The sequence below is a fragment of the Tachypleus tridentatus genome, chromosome 4, assembly GCF_004210375.1.
Source record: "Tachypleus tridentatus isolate NWPU-2018 chromosome 4, ASM421037v1, whole genome shotgun sequence".
Taxonomy (NCBI): domain Eukaryota; kingdom Metazoa; phylum Arthropoda; class Merostomata; order Xiphosura; family Limulidae; genus Tachypleus; species Tachypleus tridentatus.
This window is the reverse complement of record NC_134828.1, coordinates 31,024,686-31,047,112: the sequence shown is the minus strand read 5'-3', so window position 1 is coordinate 31,047,112 and position 22,427 is coordinate 31,024,686. Positions and strand designations below refer to the sequence as shown.

Here is a 22,427-nt window from a genome sequence, read left to right as displayed (position 1 = left end):
CGGTGGGTGATGATGACTATGTACTTTCCCTCTAGTCTTACATTGCTTAATTAGTGACGGCTAGCACAGATAGCCCTCGTGTAGCTTTGCGCGAAATTCGAAAACAAAACAAACAGTTATATAAACGAAATTCAAGTTCCATTTTAATTACTTTTCGAATCTTAATGAATTAAGTTCTGGACAAATCAACACCTATTGTGTGGCATTTCAACTTTTTACTAACATTTCTTTAACCCTTGAAGTTGCTCACGATCTTATCGAGGGACAAAGATTTCAAAAACTTCCTTCTACCCATTTTGATGGTGATTCTCGAACCCCTGGCATTGTACCAGACTTATTAATATTCTATTGTTTCTACCTTCTGCAGTATAAAACCCTCGACTAATAAAGGGTGAATTCCTAATTGTCTCTTCCTTTCTTATATATAAGATTATATACAACTTGCTAAACACTGTCATTATTATCCATCTTTCTAGAAACACCATTTTCTGAACATCTGTGCAACCGTCCTTCAAAAGTAAACTAGAAGATTCGGTGTGATCAGTTTTTTTTTTCTATGCATAAAGTTGCGGCCATAATATACGTTTCTTTAAAGTTTTATTTGTTAATTGTTTTAAAGAAATGACGTTTTGAGATACTTTAATAGCATAGGTACCTAGCAATGTCCAACTTTAAAAGTAATTCTACAAATGGGGGAGTGGGCCGACCTGACTACTACTTTGAACTGTATCACACGAACCGTTTACCCGATGCGTGAAATCCCGTGCTTCGCGCGGTAATTGACGTCGGCTTCCTACATCATCGATCAGCTGAACCCTTATTCTGAGCAATAAATCGGTATAAAATGAAAAGAGTTGCTAAATTCGAATCATTCTTCCAAGTTATCATCAATTTGAATTCGATTTTTATGGTATCCACTTGAAATTTTTTAAAAGATAGCAATACCACAAATAAATAAAGCGAACATTTATTTAGATTTAATAGTTTTTATTCTTTGTGTGTGTAGTTCTTATAAGAACATATTAAGAAACCCTCGTTGTTTTCAACTCGTAAACGTTTAAAAAACGATAAAGTCGTCGGCACACGAGTAAAAATATGACAAATTAAATAAATAAAAAGGCTTAGATTATACGACTGACGGATCTAAATCCCATAAAGTTACAACTCAGATGCATTAGAAAATACACAGATTCTAAATAATCTGAAAGTTTTACACTTCGCTTGAATTAAAAATGTACCTCGCTCGTTAGAAATTTTGATAAACAACATGCATTTTATCTGCTAGGGTGGGGGAACCAAACGTTTGGTTTGAACACCTGTGTATGAGCTTCGTCTTTTTCTCTTGTTTATTAGTTCAGAATAATAGTGATAGATGTCCTTGTGATTAGAGTTTAGATTTTATCCATCCAAAGACTCATCATGCATTTTAAGAGACTCGAAAATAATCGTTATATAAATTTGTAGTTTTTAAAATACTAATAACAAGAAACAAATGAAGATCAGTTGCTTGGAGTTAGGTTTATCTGTAGCAGTTCACTAGAAACATATTTACAAATTCAAGTCGTTTTGTTAAATGCATTTACCTGACGACTCATCTTTCTTCCCGAATGGTTCACTGGTATTGCTGAGGACCTATGATGCTTTAAACTCGGTGATCAATACGTTCAGTGCAGATGGCCAATTCTATAACTTTGCGGTAACTCTCCACTCTCCAAATTATTTTTTTCTGGACAATCGGAGACCGTATTTGTTTAAAAACGGAACTGCACAAAAGAAGCAAGCAAACAAACAGAATTATTTAATGGGATCAGTCCAAAGTCTTTTTTTTGTTGTACGTGTTTATAATTATCAGGTTTTGTTTGTTTGATAACGAACTCTGTGTTTACTGAATAATGACAAAAGAATGAAGACCAGTTTGTGGTGAAACATAGGCACGAGTGTCATACATTATTATAAAACCAGCAAAAGTGAGTAGAAAAAAAGTGTTACAGTTGTGGTCGAGAAATGTGCGACTTTTACAAAATTCACCCCAACATATCAGTTGTTTCGAACCAAAAAACAAACAAATATATGTGTCTTAAGAATGGTAGATAAAGGCAAGAAAAACAATCAATTGTTAGAGTCGTCACAGACAAATAGAAGAGATCTGCAAAACAAACATTAAATTATCCATTTCATTGTTTCAGTAGTGTATCTTGGTTCACTTCAGGAATTCTCAACGAATGGGATTACGCCATTCGATTCTGCGCGAAATATTCGCAATATACAAGACGCTTCGGATTGGTTAACGACAGCTCACTCTTTATAGTGAATTGCACATAAAAAGCCCTATAAGGGAACGTTTCTATACTTCTATTAAGATTTCAAAAATTATTTTTTAATTTTTATTTGCTGCATCATGTTACTATTATTTGTTAATTAAACTTAGTATTAAATTAATTTAACTTATTTGCAACATCATGTAACTATTATTTGTTAATTAAACTTAGTATTAAATTAATTTAACTTATTTGCAACATCATGTAACTATTATTTGTTAATTAAGCGTAGTGCTAAATTAATTTAAATTATTTGCAACATCATGTAACATGTAAAAATAATTTTTAAGTTTTATTTGCTACATCATGTAACTATTATTTCTTAATTAAACTTAGTGTTAATTTAATTTAAATTATGTGCAACATCATGTAACTATTATTTGTTAATTAAACGTAATGCTAAATTAATTTACTAGAAAAACAAGTAAAAATCATACCAAGAATTTTACTTCAAATTCACATTTTTTATACCAATTCTTCAGTAATAAATTTACCGAACTGAAAGAGTTTGTTTGTTGAATTTCGAGGAATATCTGCTCTAACTTTCCTTAATTTAGAACTGATAGACTAGAGAGAAACCAGCTAGTCAGTACCACCCACAACCAAATCTCGGACTACTTTTCACTAAAAGGTGTGTTAAGGCGTTCGAAATCGTAATCCGAGGATCGCGTTTTCGAATCCAAACATGGTCGCCCTTTCAGCCGTGGGGAGTTATAAAGTTACAGTCAATCCCACTATTCATTGGTAAAAGAGTAGCCCAAGAGTTGGCGGTGAGTGGTGATAACTAGCTGCCTTCTCTTTTGCCTTACACTGCTAAATTAGGGACGGCTAGTGCAGATAGCCCTCGTGTAGCTTTGCGCGAAATTCAAAAACAAACAAAAAATTGGTTTAACAGTCACACTGTAACGCTCCCAAGGCTAAAAAGATGAGCATGTTTTGGTGGTGGGATTATTCGAGCCCGCGATTTGAAGATTAAGAATCGAGCGCTCTTATTATCATGTCATGGAATTAGAAGAGAAACATTTAATAAATCAAAACATTTTTGGTATATTGGAATGTCGAGCATCATGTTAATTTGGAAAACAGTTTAATTCAGTTAACGTGTGTGTTAAATTGTAATGTGGTACTTAACACGTGAATCTTTATCCCTCCTTTTTGTTTTCAAATTTGTTATGTTAATTCCTTGAAATATTTTTTGCTTTTCTTCATCTGCATAAATTCTTTACATTTTCACAACTGAAAGAGAGATCACGTAGTAAAATTGAGTTTATGTTTCAAATAGTATGAATGAATACAAAGACCTTAAAAGTTTTATCGTTAGAAAAATTCGAAACTATTAATTCATGCCTTACTTTACTACATATGGCCCGGCATGCCCAAGCGGGTTAAGGCGTGCGACTCGTAATCTGAGGGTCGCGGGTTCGCATCCTCGTCGCGCCAAACATGCTCGCCCTTTCAGCCGTGGTAGCGTTATAATGTGACGGTCAATCCCACTATTCATTGGTAAAAGAGTAGCCCAAGAGTTGGTAGTGGGTGGTGATGACTAGCTGCCTTCCCTCTAGTCTTACACTGCTAAATTAGAGACGGCTAGCCCTCGAGTAGCTTTGTGCGAAATTCAAAAAATAAACAAACAAACAATAACTACACATGATCTTAATACCTACTGGATGGCAATAAGTTGAAAGCTCGCTACTGGTTAGCAATGATAACACAACCATAAAACCATATACCATGGTACATACAACCTAACATTATTATTACTTGGAGCTTTCTGTGGTGAATTATCTGAGATACTTATGTCGTGGTATCCATCAGGACCTTATTACAAGGCAGAACTTTCTATTGGGGATATGGCAAAATATTCTTGCAAAATTTAACTTCCTGGTGGTGATATACCTAGGTTACCTACTGCCTGATATACGTTAAAGCATTCTTGCTCAACTCTCTAGTGGTGATGTACTGAAGCAACACACACCGTGATATATGACAGAACATTCTTGTAATCCGAACTTTTTACTACTGATGTACCTGAAAATTACACATCGTAGTATATGTCATAACATTCTTACAAAGCGGAACTTTGTAACAGTGCTATAACTGAGAATTATACCTCATGGTATACGGCAGAGCATTCTCACTAAGCGGAACTTCCTGGTAGTGATATACTTGAGAATCATACCTTATGGTATACGGCAGAGCATTCTCAGTGCTATAACTGAGAATCGGCAGAGCATTCTCATTAAGCGGAACTTCCTGGTAGTAGTGATATACCTGAGAATCATACCTCATGGTATACAGCAGAACATTCTCACTAAGCGGAACTTCCTGGTAGTGATATACCTGAGAATCATACCTCATGGTATACGGCAGAACATTCTCACTAAGCGGAACTTCCTAATAGTGATATACCTGAGAATCATACCTTATGGTGAGTGTAAATCTGAAGAAACTACAAAATCAGACTGTTTGCAAATCATATTTTCAAAATCTATAGTTGTCTGTTTAAACTGAATTCATTTTAGTGTATAATTGGAAAGCCAAACAAAATCCGTCATATTATTAACATTTCAGATATAAATCCGGTAATGTTACGATAAGTTCTAAAATAATATGCACGCGCACGCTGTATTCACCTTTCTTACGACCACTGAATAAAATGAAAGCATACAGCTGTTTTCTAAATGTTTCACGTGTCTCGATAGTACAGTTATATCCCACGTTTTCTTCTATCTTACTTTTGTTAACAGCATTGGTTAAAACGTTTGACATACATAAATATATAAACTATATTTATTTTTTTAATATTTGTAATTTATTGTGAGAATTAATTTACATTATTGGACTATTCTATAGGATTAGAAGTAATCCAGAACTTCTAATCTGGTAGAACTTCCTGAGATTTTAATGGGATTATGGTGAAAATGTCTGTGTCAGTGAAAGTGGCAAACGTCTGAATTAGTACATTCTAATCATTGTAAGTTTTAGTTCTATGGGTCGGAAAGCTTCTAGTTGAGTCAGCATATTAAATTAACTATATTATTTACTGGATGAATATTTAGTTCTGATCTATGTAGATGACACGCTTTGATTTTAAGTTATTGATGACTGAAACCATAGGAACAATACTTATAATACCATAAAATGACCCTCTATAACAAAAATGACTTTACATTGCAACATGCGTACATTTCACACTAGTACAATAAAAACGTTAACAAGAAAGGCAAGGTTCGTTTTCAATACGTTCCACTAGTGCACTCAAAATTTAAACAAAGTAAGTTTCATTTCAGTATGTTAGTTTATAATAATCAATACATAAACAAGGTAGGCAAGGTTAGTTTCAATGTGTTTATTTAGTAAATGGGAAAAAAAAGATAAATAAGAAAGGCAAGTTTTATTTAATACAGTCAAAACATAAACGAGGTAGGCAAGGTTCGTTCCAGTAAGTTTCATTGATACAATCAAAACGTAAACAAAAGGTAAGATTCGTTTGTTTACTTCTCGATAGTAAAAGTTACAAAGAAAACACAAATTTAAAATAGTAATTTTGTGGCATAATATATAAAATTGGATAACACTTTCAAAATAATCTCTTGTTTAACTCATAAGGAATGTTACTACGTCAGAGGCGTAGGTATAAACATTTTCCTCTTATGGTCACAGCAGTGATTCATAAGAGAATAAGGATAAAAAAACACAACCCACTGAGAAAGGTAATTACTGTAGTGTTTTCTCAGCGAGTTCCAAAATGCTGTCATATGCTACAACAGAGAAATACATTAAACGTTTCGCGCCCAGCACACATGTTCACAGGTACTATATGTCGTACATGTCGAGCATCAAAACGTTGTGTGGGCGCAACGGTGGGCTCGTGACGATTGAATAATTTTGCTTGAAGAGATAATTTTGAATGAATAAAGTTTTAAAATATTTTGCCACAGTTCATAAAAAAAATCAGAAGATTATACGTCTTTGATTGCAAAAATTGAAAACACATCTGATGTCATAAGCACCACTCACACAATGTTAACATAAATAGATCTAAAACTTCTGTGAACGTTTAACTAAACTGTCAGCCTTTCACTGTGCCCTTTAGCTTTATTTTAAGGGCTTTAGGCAGCGTAGAAACAGTAGAGTTTTAATGACTGCCCTGCCTGTTTCTAGAGTATGACAACACTTTAAATTCTATGTTGATGTCTTTCGCAGGTTGGAGTAAGAGCTGTATAACAGGACCGCGCTAATTTTTTTCCTTTTTTAATTTTGTACAAGGCTATACGAGGCCTATCTACGTTAGACGTCCATAATTTAGGAGTGCGAGACTAGAGGGAAGGCAGCTAGTCACCACCTCCCACCGACAGCTTTTGGGTTATTCTTTTACCAGGGAATAGTAGGATTGACCGGAACATTATAACGCCCTCACGGCTGAAAGGGTAAGCATGTTTGGTGTGAAGGGGATTCGAACCCGCGACCCTCGGATTACGAGTCAAACGCCTTAACCCACCTGGCCATGCCCGACCACATTTCTGTCAGTAATAGACAATTATATTTATATTAAGAGAGGTTGCGGAAGGTATCAGAGAAATGGCGTGCATAAGTACGTTGTGCTCTTCTGACATATTTTTCCTGTAAGTTAATTTTACACTGCAAAAATTTTGTTTATTAGGAACACTAGCTTCTAACTAGCCACGAAATATGCGTGTGTGTGTTTTTCTTATAGCAAAACTATCTGCCGAGTCCACTGAGGAGAATCGAACTCCTGATTTTAACGTTGTAAAACAGCAGACTTACCGCTGTACTAGAGGGATCCCGAAATCTGTGTCTCCTTTATGTGTGGACTGGCCATAATCTAATGGTTTAGCATGCCGGGATGAGTACTGGTGAGGCCAAGGTTTGAGTAGCGATATAGCTCTAAAATATCTTTCCGCCCTTTTATCTTTGCCGGCCAATCCCACTTTTCAAGTAAAGGTAACTACATAATCGGCAGGTGCCATCAACTCGTTGGCCCCACGTTTGACTTGCCGTTTTAAATTGGGGATAGCTGTTACCAAGTCTTTAATCGTTTAGAGGTGTTTACACTTTTGTAAAAGATACAACTAAAGAAAAACATTCTTTATTTTACAGCTGTTTATCCGGTGTCATTCCGCATTCCTTTAGTAACTCAAAAAAGAAAAAAACAAAAGAGGGCGACCGTTTCAGAATTTAGATTTTTCTTCCCCTGTCGAACGAGTCTTGCTAGGTTAATCTAGATACTTCAAACGTAATTTTAAAGGCACGTACGTACCAGTTGAAGAAATAAGAAAAATGAAAACAGGAACACGACAAGGTTACATGGAATAAGGTTGCGCAGATCGAGTCACCATAAGGGGGATAATCGCCTTTTACACCTAGTCCCCCCCAGCCATACTCGGAATAATATTGAGTGTTAATGTGTGAAACATCTGTTTCCGTGTTTCTCTGTTTTAAGAAAATTAGCTCTGTTAAAATTGGTAATTGTTCGACAGTTCCGTTTCTTACGTGGGTGGTGTAGCTAATAAACTTATCTTTGTTTGCTTAGATAATGCAACTTCAGCCAAGCGGATGTAACAAGATGGTGTAAGAAAGGAACACATACTCAGTAATGTGGCCTAGGGGTACGACATTCGAACTGCGACTTCAGCTCATAAACATGAGACGTTAAATTATAACAGTTTCCAGCTTGCTATCTCAGATGTGGACGACCTCTTGCGGAGTCTTTGGTGTAATTTCATATGTTACCGCCAACCAAAAGGTGTGGAGTACCCTACGAAAAATGAGATAATAATTCTTCTATATTTGTCCTGACGTCGACATTTATAGACTTGATGTTTGAGGTATGGGTTCAGGTAATTAGAAGTGTTCCATTTGAAGAAGGATGTTAAAAACAAGTGTTTAGTTTAACGTCCTGGTTATGCGCAGTGCTAAGTGGGTCTAGTTGTTCAATAGTGTTACATTCGAAGGGTAAAAACTTGTCAAAGTAAAACTAACATCTGGTGGAGCTTAGCCTAAGTTTTCGAAGATATTTATTCTTATGATACATGTTTAGGTTGGGATTAAAGTCCTAATCTTTATTTGGAGATAACACCCTTGAAACTCACATAAAGACTATTACGTAACAACAATGCTTCATAACCTAAATTCTGCTCAAGAATAACTCATGAGTGAACAAATGACAATAACAAGAAAAAATAAATAGTTCTTAACAATATGAACTGGCTACTTGTGTTTACAAGAGAACAGACCATCTACGTTTTAACTTGATGTGTAATAAAGATAGTAAATTAAGTAATGAAACTTATGACAATTTTTAAATTAAGTTAATCCATAACCAAATTCATCCTTTTAAATTAATAAAAACTTTATAACGATTGTTAATTAAGGTATAAAAAAGGCCCACATTTCATTAAAAACGTGTCTTAACTTGGATTTAACTTTTTCTGTTTGTTTGTTTCTGCAGTGTAAGTACACTCACGTGACTAACAGATATGTTCCGCTAAGTATCCAATAGTATGTATGTTTTCTTAAAACAAAGCCATATCGCGCTATCTGCTGACTCCAGTATCCAATAGTATGTATGTTTTCTTATAACAAAGCCATATCGGGATATCTGCTGAATCCAGTATCCAATAGTTTCGAAGAGCTTAAAGATATTTCAATTAGCTAAAACCCTTTTTAGTGTTTGTTAAACAGTTTAAATAATTTAATAGTTGTTTTAATTTATTTGTTTGTTTGTTTTTTTGAATTTCGCGCAAAGCTATACGAGGGCTATCTGCGCTAGCCGTTCTTAACTTAATAGTGTAAGACTAGAAGGAAGGCAGCTAGTAATCACCACCTACCACCAACTCTTGGGCTACTCTTTTACCAACGAATAGTGGAATTGGCCGTAACATCATAACGCTCCCACGGCTGAAAGGGCGAGCATGTTTTAGTGTGACGGGGATTCGAACTCGCGACCCTCAGATTACGAGTCGAGTGCCTGAACCACCTGGCCATGCTGGGCCAATTTATTTGTTAAGATAAATAATTTTCCAGGTGTATTTTTAAGTAATGGAAGATAGATTATATATATATTATACTATAAGCGATGTTACTGTTAACACATACTGAAAGAGCAGAATTACACAGACCTGCGAATTTAAACTTCATGAAAGTGGTTTTGGCTTTAATGAAGGATTTTCCATAATTCAATTACGCAAATAATATTCTTTTTTTACTTCTATCGCCTAAGCATTTTTTACAAATCGTGAAAAAAACACACGCCAAAACACTCTTACTTAAATGAAATGTTTTGTGTTAGGGGGGATTCGAACCCTCGGCCTCCCAATCACCTAACCACGCTGGGCCGAAAACAGAATTATAAACGAGGGAAAATACTTGATATCGTTTTTGGAGTCAATGTACAGGAATTACTCAAGGATACGTAAAACCTTCAAGACAAGAAAAACATCGTAGGCCTGTGTAATTATACAGGCGTAGTTTATTTTCAGGAGAATATAAACAAATTATTAGAAACTTCCTCGAACGAATTACTCTATACATTTCGATATTTTCCCCCTTCTCCCACGGGACGTGCTTGACAATTATTGGAATTATTTATTAATTACTTTCCTCCTTATATTCCCACCTTCAGTTCTAGTAATGATTGAGGGTTTTTTCGGGGTTTCTGAGGTGGAGAATAATTCCGAGTTGTTATTTTTAACCACCCAACTTTTAAACTTCCCGAGTCAATGCGTGGTTAACGTTAATTACGTAGGTTCTGCAGAACGACTGCTTTATCGTGGCTTGTTGTTTTAATATTAAGACGGAAATTGCAATTAAACGAAAATGTCGAAAACATAAAACACAAACCTACTATTCACAGTCATATAAAATGTACTCCATTCATCTCAACAGCTATTGTAAACAGTTTTCCAGAAATTAGGTCACCACGAGGCCTACAGTGAAAAATAGTCAACACGGGTTGTTTTCTTTACAACTTTTATTTATTTGGGGGTCTCCCAGTGACACAGCGGCATGTCTGCGAGCTCACAAAGCTAGAATCCGGGTTTCAATACCAATGATTAGCAGAGCACAGACAGCCCATTGTATTGTTGTGTGCTTAACTTCGAGCAAGCAATTCATTTATGAAATTAAAAAATACATCTTGAACTATATTTATTTAGCGCAGTCATCTGCCGGTGGGATATAACTTGTTTTCGATTTGGGTGAGACTAAATAACAAAAAGATTAATCGAATTACATCAAATCAGTGACGATTAGAATCATGATTGTGATATTTTAGAAATATACCAATGTTGGTAAGCACCTTGTGATCACACACGCGTAAAATTTTCTAAAATACAATTTGAAAAGACACAAATAGGGTCAATATCTTGGATGCACAATATTTTCATTAATTAGTTTTATGCTGAGACAAGCAAACAAACAAATAGCAATAAAACTTTGAAGAATAAGTTTCACACAAAATATGCCTAACTTTCAATTTAATTCTTAATCGTTTAGTAATTTAGCGATACGAAAAACATGGACGATGTATAACTGCATCCATTTAGGCTTAGCAACTTAATCTCGAACAAGGGGAACGTCTGGCGAAATCAGCGCAACCATTAGCAAGCTTAGAATTATAACAAACGTTTGATTAAAGAAAAACATACGGTGAGATAGTTTTACATGAAACTTTTACTGCTGTATCAAATTTGTTTTTCTTTATGCAAGGGTAGATCAGTAAAAGACAATTGAATGATATCATACAGCAAAAACTGTCTCTATTGTCCGCTTACATTATTCACACACTGTCTTCACACAGCAAACACGGTGTTATTCTGTATGATTTTCAACGCAATTAATAATAGTAGTTTCTAATTTTGAAATATTGACCAATGAGAAGACAGCCAACCATACAACTGTTCCTACCTCTTCCAAAAGGGATTTATCTGACTCTATGTACCAAATAAGGGGATTGACTGTCACTTTTATGACACTCCTCCAGCTGAAAGTGTGGATTTAAAATCAAAGGGGTGTAAAATTATTATTTCAGATCTATATTACATTTCACCATCCGCCCTCCGCTTGTACAGTGGTATGTCTATGGTATTACAACGCTAAAATCAGGGGGTTCGATTCCCCTCGATGGGCCCAGCTGATAGACCACACACATTTCACTACCCAAAAAATCGTTAAAGTTCTTTAATAAACGTATACATGATTTCTTATGAATATTAAAATTCTTTTTTACAGCATCGCGCCTGCCGCTAGTACAGCGGTATGTCTTCGGATTTACAACGCTCAAATCAGGGGTTCGATTCTCCTCGGTGGGTTCAGTAGATAGCCCGATGTGGCTTTGCTGTAAGAAAACACACACACAGCATCGAACCAGTGTGTAATTTAAGCCTATCCATCCGAAAAGGGCTGTTACGAACACTCGTGTTGAGCTAGATTGATAATACATGACACACAATCTATATACAAGAAACAATAGCTGTAAGTGTCGACAAAAGTATATTTATATATTTTTCCACGCATAATCATTAAGAGCATTACCTTGTACGAAGCGGTCAACTGATGACTGGTAAAAGCATACAGCACGGCCGCAATTCCGAGTCGTAACAACCAAACGAAGCTTGTCACATCGGAAATTACTATCTCTTTGGCTCTTAGCTCGTAACTCATATAGGTGTGGCTAGGCATATCAGAGCACATGTAAGTTTATACATTATGTATGTCGTGGCGTCTAAACACTGACCGACGCTGTGACGCTGTTAACGTAGGATAGGCCTAATTGTTTGAACTGCAGAATAAGTTAACACGCACACAGAGGGCAAATCACGATCTTTTTCCATAATTCATTGAACATGGGTGACACATAATAACCCTAACGACTTAAAGTGCAGGATGTGCTGAAAACAGACGGAGAGTTAGTTATATAAAGCGAATGAACTTAGAAAGTCTCAATACCGTCCTGACAAGTCTCGCACATATATCTTTCACGCAAAATTTCGAGTTTCTTTGGTTGGTCCCATGGAGAGTTTGTCTCCCGTTATAACAGCACTGACTTTACGGAATCACAACGTTAAAATTCGAGGGGCATATCATATAGTTCAATGTGGTTTTCTTCTAAAATAAACAAACTGTTGTGACATATCTTTAATGCATACTTTTGAACTTTTCCCCTTGAGTGGCACAGCGGTGATGTCTGCAAACTCACACCGTTAAACACTGGGGTTCGATACCCGTGTGGGCAGAGCACAGATAGCCCATTGTGTAGTTTCAGGCTTACATTTTAAATAAATAAACAAACAAAACTTTTAAACTATTTTGAACAATTACATTGCGTTGTATCTTTCACACAAGCTCAGAAGATTTGTTGAATAGCAAGTTATACTGTGTCACGTCTTTCACACAAAATTTGGAGATATATTTAACTAAGTTATACTGTGTCACGTCTTTCACACAAAATTTGGAGATATATTTAACTAAGTTATACTGTGTCACGTCTTTCACACAAAATTTGGAGATATATTTAACTAAGTTATACTGTGCCACGTCTTTCACACGAAATTTGGAGATATATTTAACTAAGTTATACTGTGTCACGTCTTTCACACAAAATTTGGAGATATATTTAACTAAGTTATACTGTGCCACGTCTTTCACACGAAATTTGGAGATATATTTAACTAAGTTATACTGTGTCACGTCTTTCACACAAAATTTGGAGATATATTTAACTAAGTTATACTGTGTCACGTCTTTCACACGAAATTTGGAGATATATTTAACTAAGTTATACTGTGTCACGTCTTTCACACGAAATTTGGAGATATATTTAACTAAGTTATACTGTGTCACGTCTTTCACACGAAATTTGGAGATATATTTAAGTAAGTTATACTGTGTCACATCTTTCACACGAAATTTGGAGATATATTTAACTAAGTTATACTGTGTCACGTCTTTCACACGAAATTTGGAGATATATTTAACTAAGTTATACTGTCACATCTTTCACACAAAATTTGGAGATATATTTAACTCTTATGTTACAATACATCTCTGACATAAGTATGAGAGATTTTTTTGTATAGTTTCTTACAGTAAGTTATATTTTCATGCATATCTTGGAAATATATTAAATCCATTTATCTGTACAACATATTATTTAAATAATACAAAACTCTCAATTTGTTTGTTTGTAATTAACCACAAAGCTACACAATGGAGACACCGGTAGAAGGAATTTAGAAACTGAAAATAACGGCTTTGTTACAAATGTAAATGATTGTCGTTGTTGTTGTTTTTAGATCAAGTATAATGCTACAAAATGGGCTATATACCTTCTGCCCACCAAAGCTACATGCCCCCCGCTAGTACAGCGGTATGTCTCCGGATTTACAACGCTAAAATCAGCAGTTCGATTCCCCTCGGTGGGCTGATCAGATAGCCCGATGTGGCTTTGCTATAAGAAAAACACACAAACCCAAAGCTACACAATGGGCTAACTGTACTCTGCTTACCACTCTTATCGAAACCCGGTTTCTGGAGTTGTAAGTCCGTAGACGTACCACTGTGCCGCTGGAAGGGAGGGCATGTCTGAGCGAAGAAAGGTTAAGAAGTCCGTATCAAACAACATATTACAAGATAGGCACATTATCTCGAACTTTAAAATATAAAATCAGGCTCTTCTTCGTATTGGGTTCAAAGGTTACCAAGAGGCTATCAAAGGTGAACCCGATGATTCATGGTTTGCGGTCCACTGAAACAAATATGCTCTCTGCACTTAGAGGCTGTTGGTGCGCTATAAGAGTGATTGTCAAATTCAATTATTCGGCCAGGCAAGAGAAATTCAAGATTTGAGAATGGGCGCTGTTGAGTAGGTGCTATACTTGTGTTTCCCGCTGGTGCAGCGGTAAGTCTACGGATTTAAATCGCCAAAATTAGGGGTTCGATTCCTCTCGTTGGACTCAGCAGACAGCCCTGTGTAGTTTTGCTATAAGGAAAACACACATTCGTGTCCTCACATTGTCTATGGTCTTTATTACTTTAAGGAATAAAATAAAAAAGAAGTTAGGAAATAAGTGAAATAAAAATAAATCCATTTTGTTCCTCCTGTCAATGAATAAAACCTATTGTGTAACTGCTTTCTTGTGTCTCTAACCTTTGGAGAAGCAGTTACGAGATTTCAATCAGTTAGCAGTCGTATAAACTTATTTGCAACTTGTGAACATCTTCTGTCCATAGAAAGTTCGTGAGTCTTTGTTAGTTTTGATGTAAGAAAAAAAAAATCCAAGCTTTTCGCTGCTCTGCAAAATAGTTCTTCCATCATTCTATATTATGATTGTTTGTTTTTTGAATTTCGCGCAAAGCTACACGAGGGCTATCTACACTAGCCGTCCCGACTTTAGAAGTGTAAGACTAGATAGGCAGCTAGTCATCACCACCCACCGCCAACTCTTGGCTACTCTTCTACCAACGAATGGTGGGATTGACCTTCACATAATAACGCCCCCACGGCTGAAAGGGCGAGCATGTTTAGTGCTACGGGAATTCGAACCCGCGACCCTCGGATTACGAGTCGAACGCTTTAACCAGCCTGGCCATGCCGGGCCCCGGCCGATAGGAACTCAACATGCCTGAACCACCTGACCATTGTATCATCATTTTATCAATATAGTTTGTTTCTGCACTTCCCATTGCTGCAAGCAAAGTCAATTTCACTTAATTAATTAATCAAATGTAAATAAATCATGATGGTGTTGGCGTTAACCTTAGCCTTTTAACTGCTTTGATCTAAATAAATTTAATTAATCTCAGACCACTCTTCATTATAAACCTCCTTCAAGATGTTTCATTTAGATGGACATCAGTTTCTCCAACCGAGTAAATTAAAGACAGAAACACCGCTAGTGTGGCACTGAAAGACTCGATATGTGGATTGTTCTAGTTGTAATTTATTTGGCCATTTTTCTCGCCAATGTAGGGGTGTGGCGGGAAGCTCGTGAGCTTGGTTTTTGATCAATTATAATTACCAGTACATATTCACAGTTTTTAATTTTGCTTTTAGGTCCAAGGATTTTTTTCATAACACTGTGTAACACAAATTTTGTTCCTGGATAGTATGTTGTGAAAGTACAGAAAATGGCCATTATTCCCTTCAAACTTTGCTTTTGTAACCTGGATAATGAAATTTAGAAATTAACCTATTTTTTATGTAGAAACGGGCAAATTTGCACATTTTCATTTACATAAGGTCCGAATAAAACAACATATGAATCAAGATTTACATGTATTTATACTAAAGTTATTCAAAAATGAACACCAATGTTTAGAAGTGAGTAGTTTATCGAGATGGTTTTATCTTTGGCGGAGTGGGTACGGGGAACTCAGGGCAATGTGGCACTGGGGCGACGGATGATAGAAGGTCCGGATACATGATAACAGATGCATTCTTGCCAGCCCGACGCTTGGAAGGGTCCACCATGAGTGGTCAGTGAGTTAACGCCAACTTCTTGAAATAGCGAACTTCATGGCCCTCTTTTCCCCTCTGTACCATCCTGCAAAAGAGGAAAATAAAATTGTTATTATGAAGAATAAGTTTATTTCATCCACAACTAATGTGTAAGAGGTTCATGCAAAATATTCTATTTGAGATATTTTTTCTATACTATAGGAAGTTTAGAAAAAATAAATTAAAAGACATTTACAATTTTAAAAGGTCTAAAATTTGTATAATATAAAATCTTACTATTCAAGTCTTACCTTCTTAGAATTTTTTTTTTTTTTTTGCAGTGCTCGCAGGTAAAATGAGGCTCCCAAGGTTTGTTTTGATCCCTAACAGGCATGCCGAAATATGCCTTGTAGGCTTCACACATTTTAGCAGAATGCGTCTGGAGAATGCTTGCAGCTTCTTGATGCTACGTCTGTTAAAATTAGTTAGGTCTGTGTGTTCACTTAGGGAGCTAGAACTAAACTGATGTGGTACTCGGTGAGCTCCCGTATATATATTACTATGGAAAGTTCTAGAAAATTCAAAAAAGATCCTTGAAAATTATTGTAAGTTCGAGAAAATTTCTCCATCAGCTACTCAGCACAGAATCTTCCTGGAATGTTCTGGAAAATGGTTACATTTGAAAATTTCATTACCCAGGTCACAAAACTAAAATTTGAAGAGAAAAAAGGTCTTTTCCACTTACGTTAGGCATAAGCAATTGGGAAATAACACTTTCTGCTCAGGAACAAGAAAAAGTAAATTTTTATTACACAGTGTAATCTTGGCTTTCACTTTGTCTTTGGATTGGCTTAGGGCATGGTTTTGGGCTCAGTGATGTTCTAAATGCTCTGTTACGCAAATTATTTTTTGCACCCAAAAGAATAACGAAGGTTACCTTGTTCAAAATGGCTTGTAACTTGGTTTTATGTCGTTTAACGATAGCGGTAAACGAACATGTCTCTTCAAAAACGCTTATATACAATATTTCTCTGTCCACAATTTTATCCGTGGCAACATTGAACAATTCGTTCAATGGTTGAATGGTCAGGAATTTGATGTGAATTATATAAACATCTAAGCCTGTCGTTCCTGATAGTTGGCGACACTATAACCTCCAGAGCATTCTTAGATATGCAATTAACCTCCTACAAACATTCATTGTGCTTAGTTTTAGTACCACACTCAAGCACAGAAAGTTAAGCCAATATGATATTTTGCTTCTGAGAATACTTACTCCAGGATTTTATTATGTAGTTTTGTTGGGAGATAAGAATCCTTTATAAGCATTTCTGACAACAGCGTACGTTTCCTTTATCTCTTACTAATATGGGCGGCATTTGAAAAACGTGGTTAATGGGCTTTTATCTGGTTATTGTTAAACTGTTTTATTCAGTGATTCAGGTGTTCACCAAATGCTTTTTTTTTTCTACTTAATTGTGGTCAAGTCGTTATTTTGATTGTATTGTCTCGAAACAAATAGTTATGATTGGCTTTACTCTCATTGGATTGTTTTATTTTACTGTAGTCAAATTATTTTTACGGAAATATAGCCGACGTAACATTAGCTTCATGGTGTTACTATTGATAAGAAAGAAATTAGTGCCAAAGTTTATGAAGCTATATCAATTCTAGATTCACTTATACTGCAGATAATCCGCTATTTAGGTCGTTCGGCCTTATCCTTTATCAAGAACGTGGCAATTAGGGGAGTCTAGTTTAATGTATGGTTTAAATTGGTAATGGACTGCTCCTGCCGTCTTTACTTACAAGTACGAAGTTTTGATGTCTTCGCTGAGGTTTTCTTCCTGTCAGTTTCATTCTTACAACTTGTACGCTGTCTAAAGTACCAATGAAACATGTCTAGTCTAGTGTTGAATCACGTTAAATTTCGTTTCATCCTGTCCGTAAAAACACTTTGAGACAGCATGACGGTGTTTTGGTCGGCCATTTTGTCGGTGATTAAAGCATTGAAGAGAAGATAGAAAGGGGTTCAGTGTCGTGTTCCAGATAAGACCCCTCTCCCTCGAGTCCATTAAATCCCCCCTTTCCTGATTACATGCCTGATTACAATAAAAAAAAATGTTGAAAAGAACTGTTTCTTCAGAGGCAACCTCTATATCTGATGTAATGGAGATTCGCCATTATCACTGGTAAAGTGTTATGATTGATATTGTAGGGGGGGAAACACGGGTCAAATTGGACACGCGTCCAAAGCTTACACCACAATTTCCACACAGATTTGAAATGTGCTTCTTAAAATCGAAGTAGGTTATATGCTTATTAAACCTATAAGTCTACTTTGTTTTTTAACAGGTCTTGTTCAATTTTGGCAGTCCCAGTTATACATGTTAAGCGTGCTAAAATTACAAATATTTTCTTCTACACTATATACGTATAATATCACTTAGTTCTGCCCAGTCGCGTGAGAAGCCTTACATTATTATATTAAGTCTAAATTGTAAAATGTATCTCTCCAATTTAGTTGCTTTACACTAATTTGTTTAGTTACCCAACGAGAGTCTTAGGAAAGTCAAAACTGACAACGTCAGAGTAGAACATATCATATATAACTTTCCATAAAATAAATAATTGCTTGGAAAACGGAAATAAAGAAAGACACAAAAGAACCTAACTTAATGTAGTCACCTTTGAGCAACTGAGGTCCAAATTCTGAATGTAACATTCTTCTGAGTTAGTAGAGAAAACAGAACCAAACTAAATGTTGTTTAGTATCTATTTTTATCCCTACTTTGTTTAGTATTATTATTGCTAAACCTAATTCATTCTTTTCAGTTTTGCAGCGGATATTAAACTGAAGCTAAAATATTTTCTCCATTGTCACCAAAACCATGAATTTCGGCGAGAATTAACGTGGAAACTTTAAGAAGAAAAATAAACAACTGTAAATGGTAACAATGCGAAAATGTTCCCCCCACATTTAAGAACATTTTCCAATATACATGTTTTTTGGTTAATTATAATTTATATTATATTGTATTTATTTGTATATTAACATAAATGAATAACAATATAAAATACCACACAATGAAGATAGAGAAGTTCCTGACCTGAACTGCAAATAAGTTACTTGTTGTCAATTTATCAACCACCACGCCCCCGAGCGGCACAGCGGTTTGTCTGCGGACTTGCACCGCTAGAAGCCGGGTTACGATATCTTTGGTGGGCAGAGCACAGACAGCCCATTGTATAGCTTTGTGCTTAATTCCAATCAATCAAGCTACATATTTCTCTAGATGTGAGAGGAGCTGCTAAGACTTTAAACAAATATACAATACCCTAAAATTATCTGTTGTCAACATTAACTTGTCAATACCACTATTGGTACTTAATTAAAGTTATTAAAGCGCTCGAATCGTCGCATGCAGATCGCGGGCTCGTATCACATGACTAAATATGCTCGCCCTTTAAGAAGTGTGAATGTTATTATGTAATGGTCAACCCCACCATTCAAATAGCTTAAGAGTTGGCAGTGGGTGGTGTTGACGAGATGCCCTTCATCTAGTCTATTATTGCTAACTTAAGAACGGTTAGCGCAAATAGTAGCCTTGGAGGTAGCTTTGCTTGAACCTCAACAAAAAAATAAATTCGGTGGTGTATGCAGTGGCGTTTGTTTAAGATATTTTTAATGTTATGAGAATTATGAATGGGTAGTCTACATAAAATATGACCACGAACGCTGGGATAATTTGAATCAATCACTTAGAAGGGTACATAATGTTTTAGCAGTGTAATAATAAATATTTAATAAGTACAAGATGCACAGATTAGTTAGAGTTGTATACTCGATACGAAGATATTTCTTTGCTGGCTGCCTTATAGTATTGTTTTTATACTATATATGATTTCAATACGAATGCTGGTTGCCTTCACACAATACTTTTTCTTCTCCAGAGGCTCACCGGTAAATTTGAAAGCTTATATTACAAACCTGGTTTTGTTATCTGTGGTTGTCAAAGCGCAGATGGCCTATTTTGTAGGTTAGTAAAAAAAAGAAACAAACACCTAAACTTCCCAAAACGCTGACAAAGAGTGTACTCTAACATCACATTTTTTAAATTTGTTTTATGACTGCTTTGAATGTACTACCCAAGCTTAATTATTATATAAGTTCGCACAATATTTGTATAAACATCACAGGTTTATCAAAAGACATGCCTGAGTGTTCTGATGTAACGGATGTATTTTACTTGGGAAATACCCTGTGTTCCTATGTAACGGGTATATTTTCTTGGGAAATACTGTGCGTATTTTTAAGGGAACGGATATATTTTACTGGGGAATAAACTGTTTTTAGTAATTGCGATGGGAACATTCTGGTTGTACTTCTGTATTACAGTTGTAATATTGTCTGTAAAAGTCTGAAATTCTGTTACGGTATAATTCTTGATGTTTTTGTTTTCTGAAGTAAGGGGAAGGAAGACTAGGGGTTACTGGGACAAAGTACTTCATCCGAAGACTTACGACTGTCCCACCGGTGGACAGTCCTTAAATATTCTACAAGAGAAACTTTGAATTTGGTTAATATTATTATTACGAAAACAAGTCGAAGTGTTCTCACAAAGGTTCCACACGTAAGGCAGACAGACTCCTTCTTACTGCGTGTCTCTAGGATCAAGATTGGACCGCTGTTTACAAGTAACACACTACATTTTCGTTTCTCCAGGATCAAGATAGGACCACTGTTTACAAGTAACACACTACATTTTCGTTTCTCCAGGATCAAGATAGGACCACTGTTTACAAGTAACACACTACATTTTCGTTTCTCCAGGATCAAGATAGGACCACTGTTTACAAGTAACACGCTACATTTTCGTTTCTCCAGGATCAAGATAGGACCACTGTTTACAAGTAACACACTACATTTTCGTTTCTCCAGGATCAAGATAGGACCACTGTTTACAAGTAATACACTACATTTTCGTTTCTCCAGGATCAAGATGGGACTGCTGTTTCAACTCATACACTACATTTTTGTTTCTCCAGAACCAAGATAGGACCACTGTTTACAAGTCATATAGTACATTTTCGTTTCTCCAGGATCAAGATAGGACCGCTATTTACAAAACAAACACTACATCCGCGTTTCTCTAAGCTCAAGATCAGACCACTGTTTAGATTTTATATAGAAAACTTTCTTTTCTCCAGGATCAAGTTACAACTGTTGTTTACAACTCAAACACCACATCCGCGTTTCTCTAAGCTCAAGATCAGACCACTGTTTAGATTTTATATAGAAAACTTTCTTTTCTCCAGGATCAAGTTAGAACTGCTGTTTACAAAACAAACACTACATCCGCGTTTCTCTAAGCTCAAGATCAGACCACTGTTTAGATTTTATATAGAAAACTTTCTTTTCTCCAGGATCAAGTTAGAACTGCTGTTTACAACTCAAACACCACATCCGCGTTTCTCTAAGCTCAAGATCAGACCACTGTTTAGATTTTATATAGAAAACTTTCTTTTCTCCAGGATCAAGTTAGAACTGCTGTTTACAATTCAAACACCACATCCGCGTTTCTCTAAGCTCAAGATCAGACCACTGTTTAGATTTTATATAGAAAACTTTCTTTTCTCCAGGATCAAGTTAGAACTGCTGTTTACAAAACAAACACTACATCCGCGTTTCTCTAAGCTCAAGATCAGACCACTGTTTTGATTTTATATAGAAAACTTTCTTTTCTCCAGGATCAAGTTAGAACTGTTGTTTACAACTCAAACACCACATCCGCGTTTCTCTAAGCTCAAGATCAGACCGCTGTTTTGATTTTATATAGAAAACTCTTTTCTCCAGGATCAAGTTAGGACTGCTGTTTACAACTCAAACACTACGTCAGCGTTTCTCCAAGATGGGACCGCTGTTTACAGTTCATATAAAACACCTGCATTAATCCAGGATCAAATCTAAAAAAAAAGTGATATCCAGTTTTACATCTCCAGAATCTCTTTAGTGTTCGTGCAAAGTTTCAGGTTTCTAGGGTTTTTTTTTGCTCTTGGAGCTATGGTAGTCACACACACACACACACAAAGACAAAACATATGAACAGCAGGTTCCTTTATTACTACAGATGTGATATTTGGTGAGGAAAAAAATATTCTTTAAAATCTTCAATAACATAGGTTACAAAACTGCTAGAAATAGAGTTTCGATATGCGAGTTGGGCAAAGCACAGACAACCAATCGTGTAGCTTCGTGTTTTACTTCAGAAAAGAAAAGGAATAAATTTTAGTTTTAATACCGGACATTTCTATCATAAAGCAACAATACTGTTTGATTTCTATAAAATTTGAAACATAATATTTAATAGAACATAACTCTTCTTTTAAGGTTTTGTTAAATGATACAGATTACAATTGGACTACTTTGTTGTTCACACTCATTTGCTGTTAAAAGGATGAGTAATGAGGTTTGGCGTAGTAATTACTCTTAAACTGAAAAAGAATCAGTTAGATTATTAGACTTTTGAAAATGAATAACTTATTAATTAATTATTCGTGATTATGATTAACTTGAGTTTAAGTAGCCCAAAACACCACAGTAAACAAAGTAATTAGATTTTAAGTGCCCAATTCAGTTGTGTTTTACG

General features: G+C 35.7%; 1 protein-coding gene across 2 annotated transcripts in view; it reads right to left on the bottom strand.

Moving 5' to 3' along the window:
• Positions 1-12,312, bottom strand: part of LOC143248793 (uncharacterized) — an 80,480-nt gene extending 68,168 nt beyond the window's left edge. Inside the window, exons 1-2 of one of the 2 annotated variants that reach the window (XM_076497529.1) lie at positions 11,874-12,312; positions 1,584-1,763 (exon numbers count right to left, since the gene is read on the bottom strand). In XM_076497529.1, coding sequence (XP_076353644.1) covers positions 1,584-1,595 — 12 coding nt within the window. In that variant the 5' untranslated portion in view covers positions 1,596-1,763; positions 11,874-12,312. The remainder of the gene's footprint in view (positions 1-1,583; positions 1,764-11,873) is intronic. The other variant, XM_076497528.1, reaches the window with a different exon arrangement.
• Between the last annotated feature and the right edge of the window lie 10,115 nt (positions 12,313-22,427).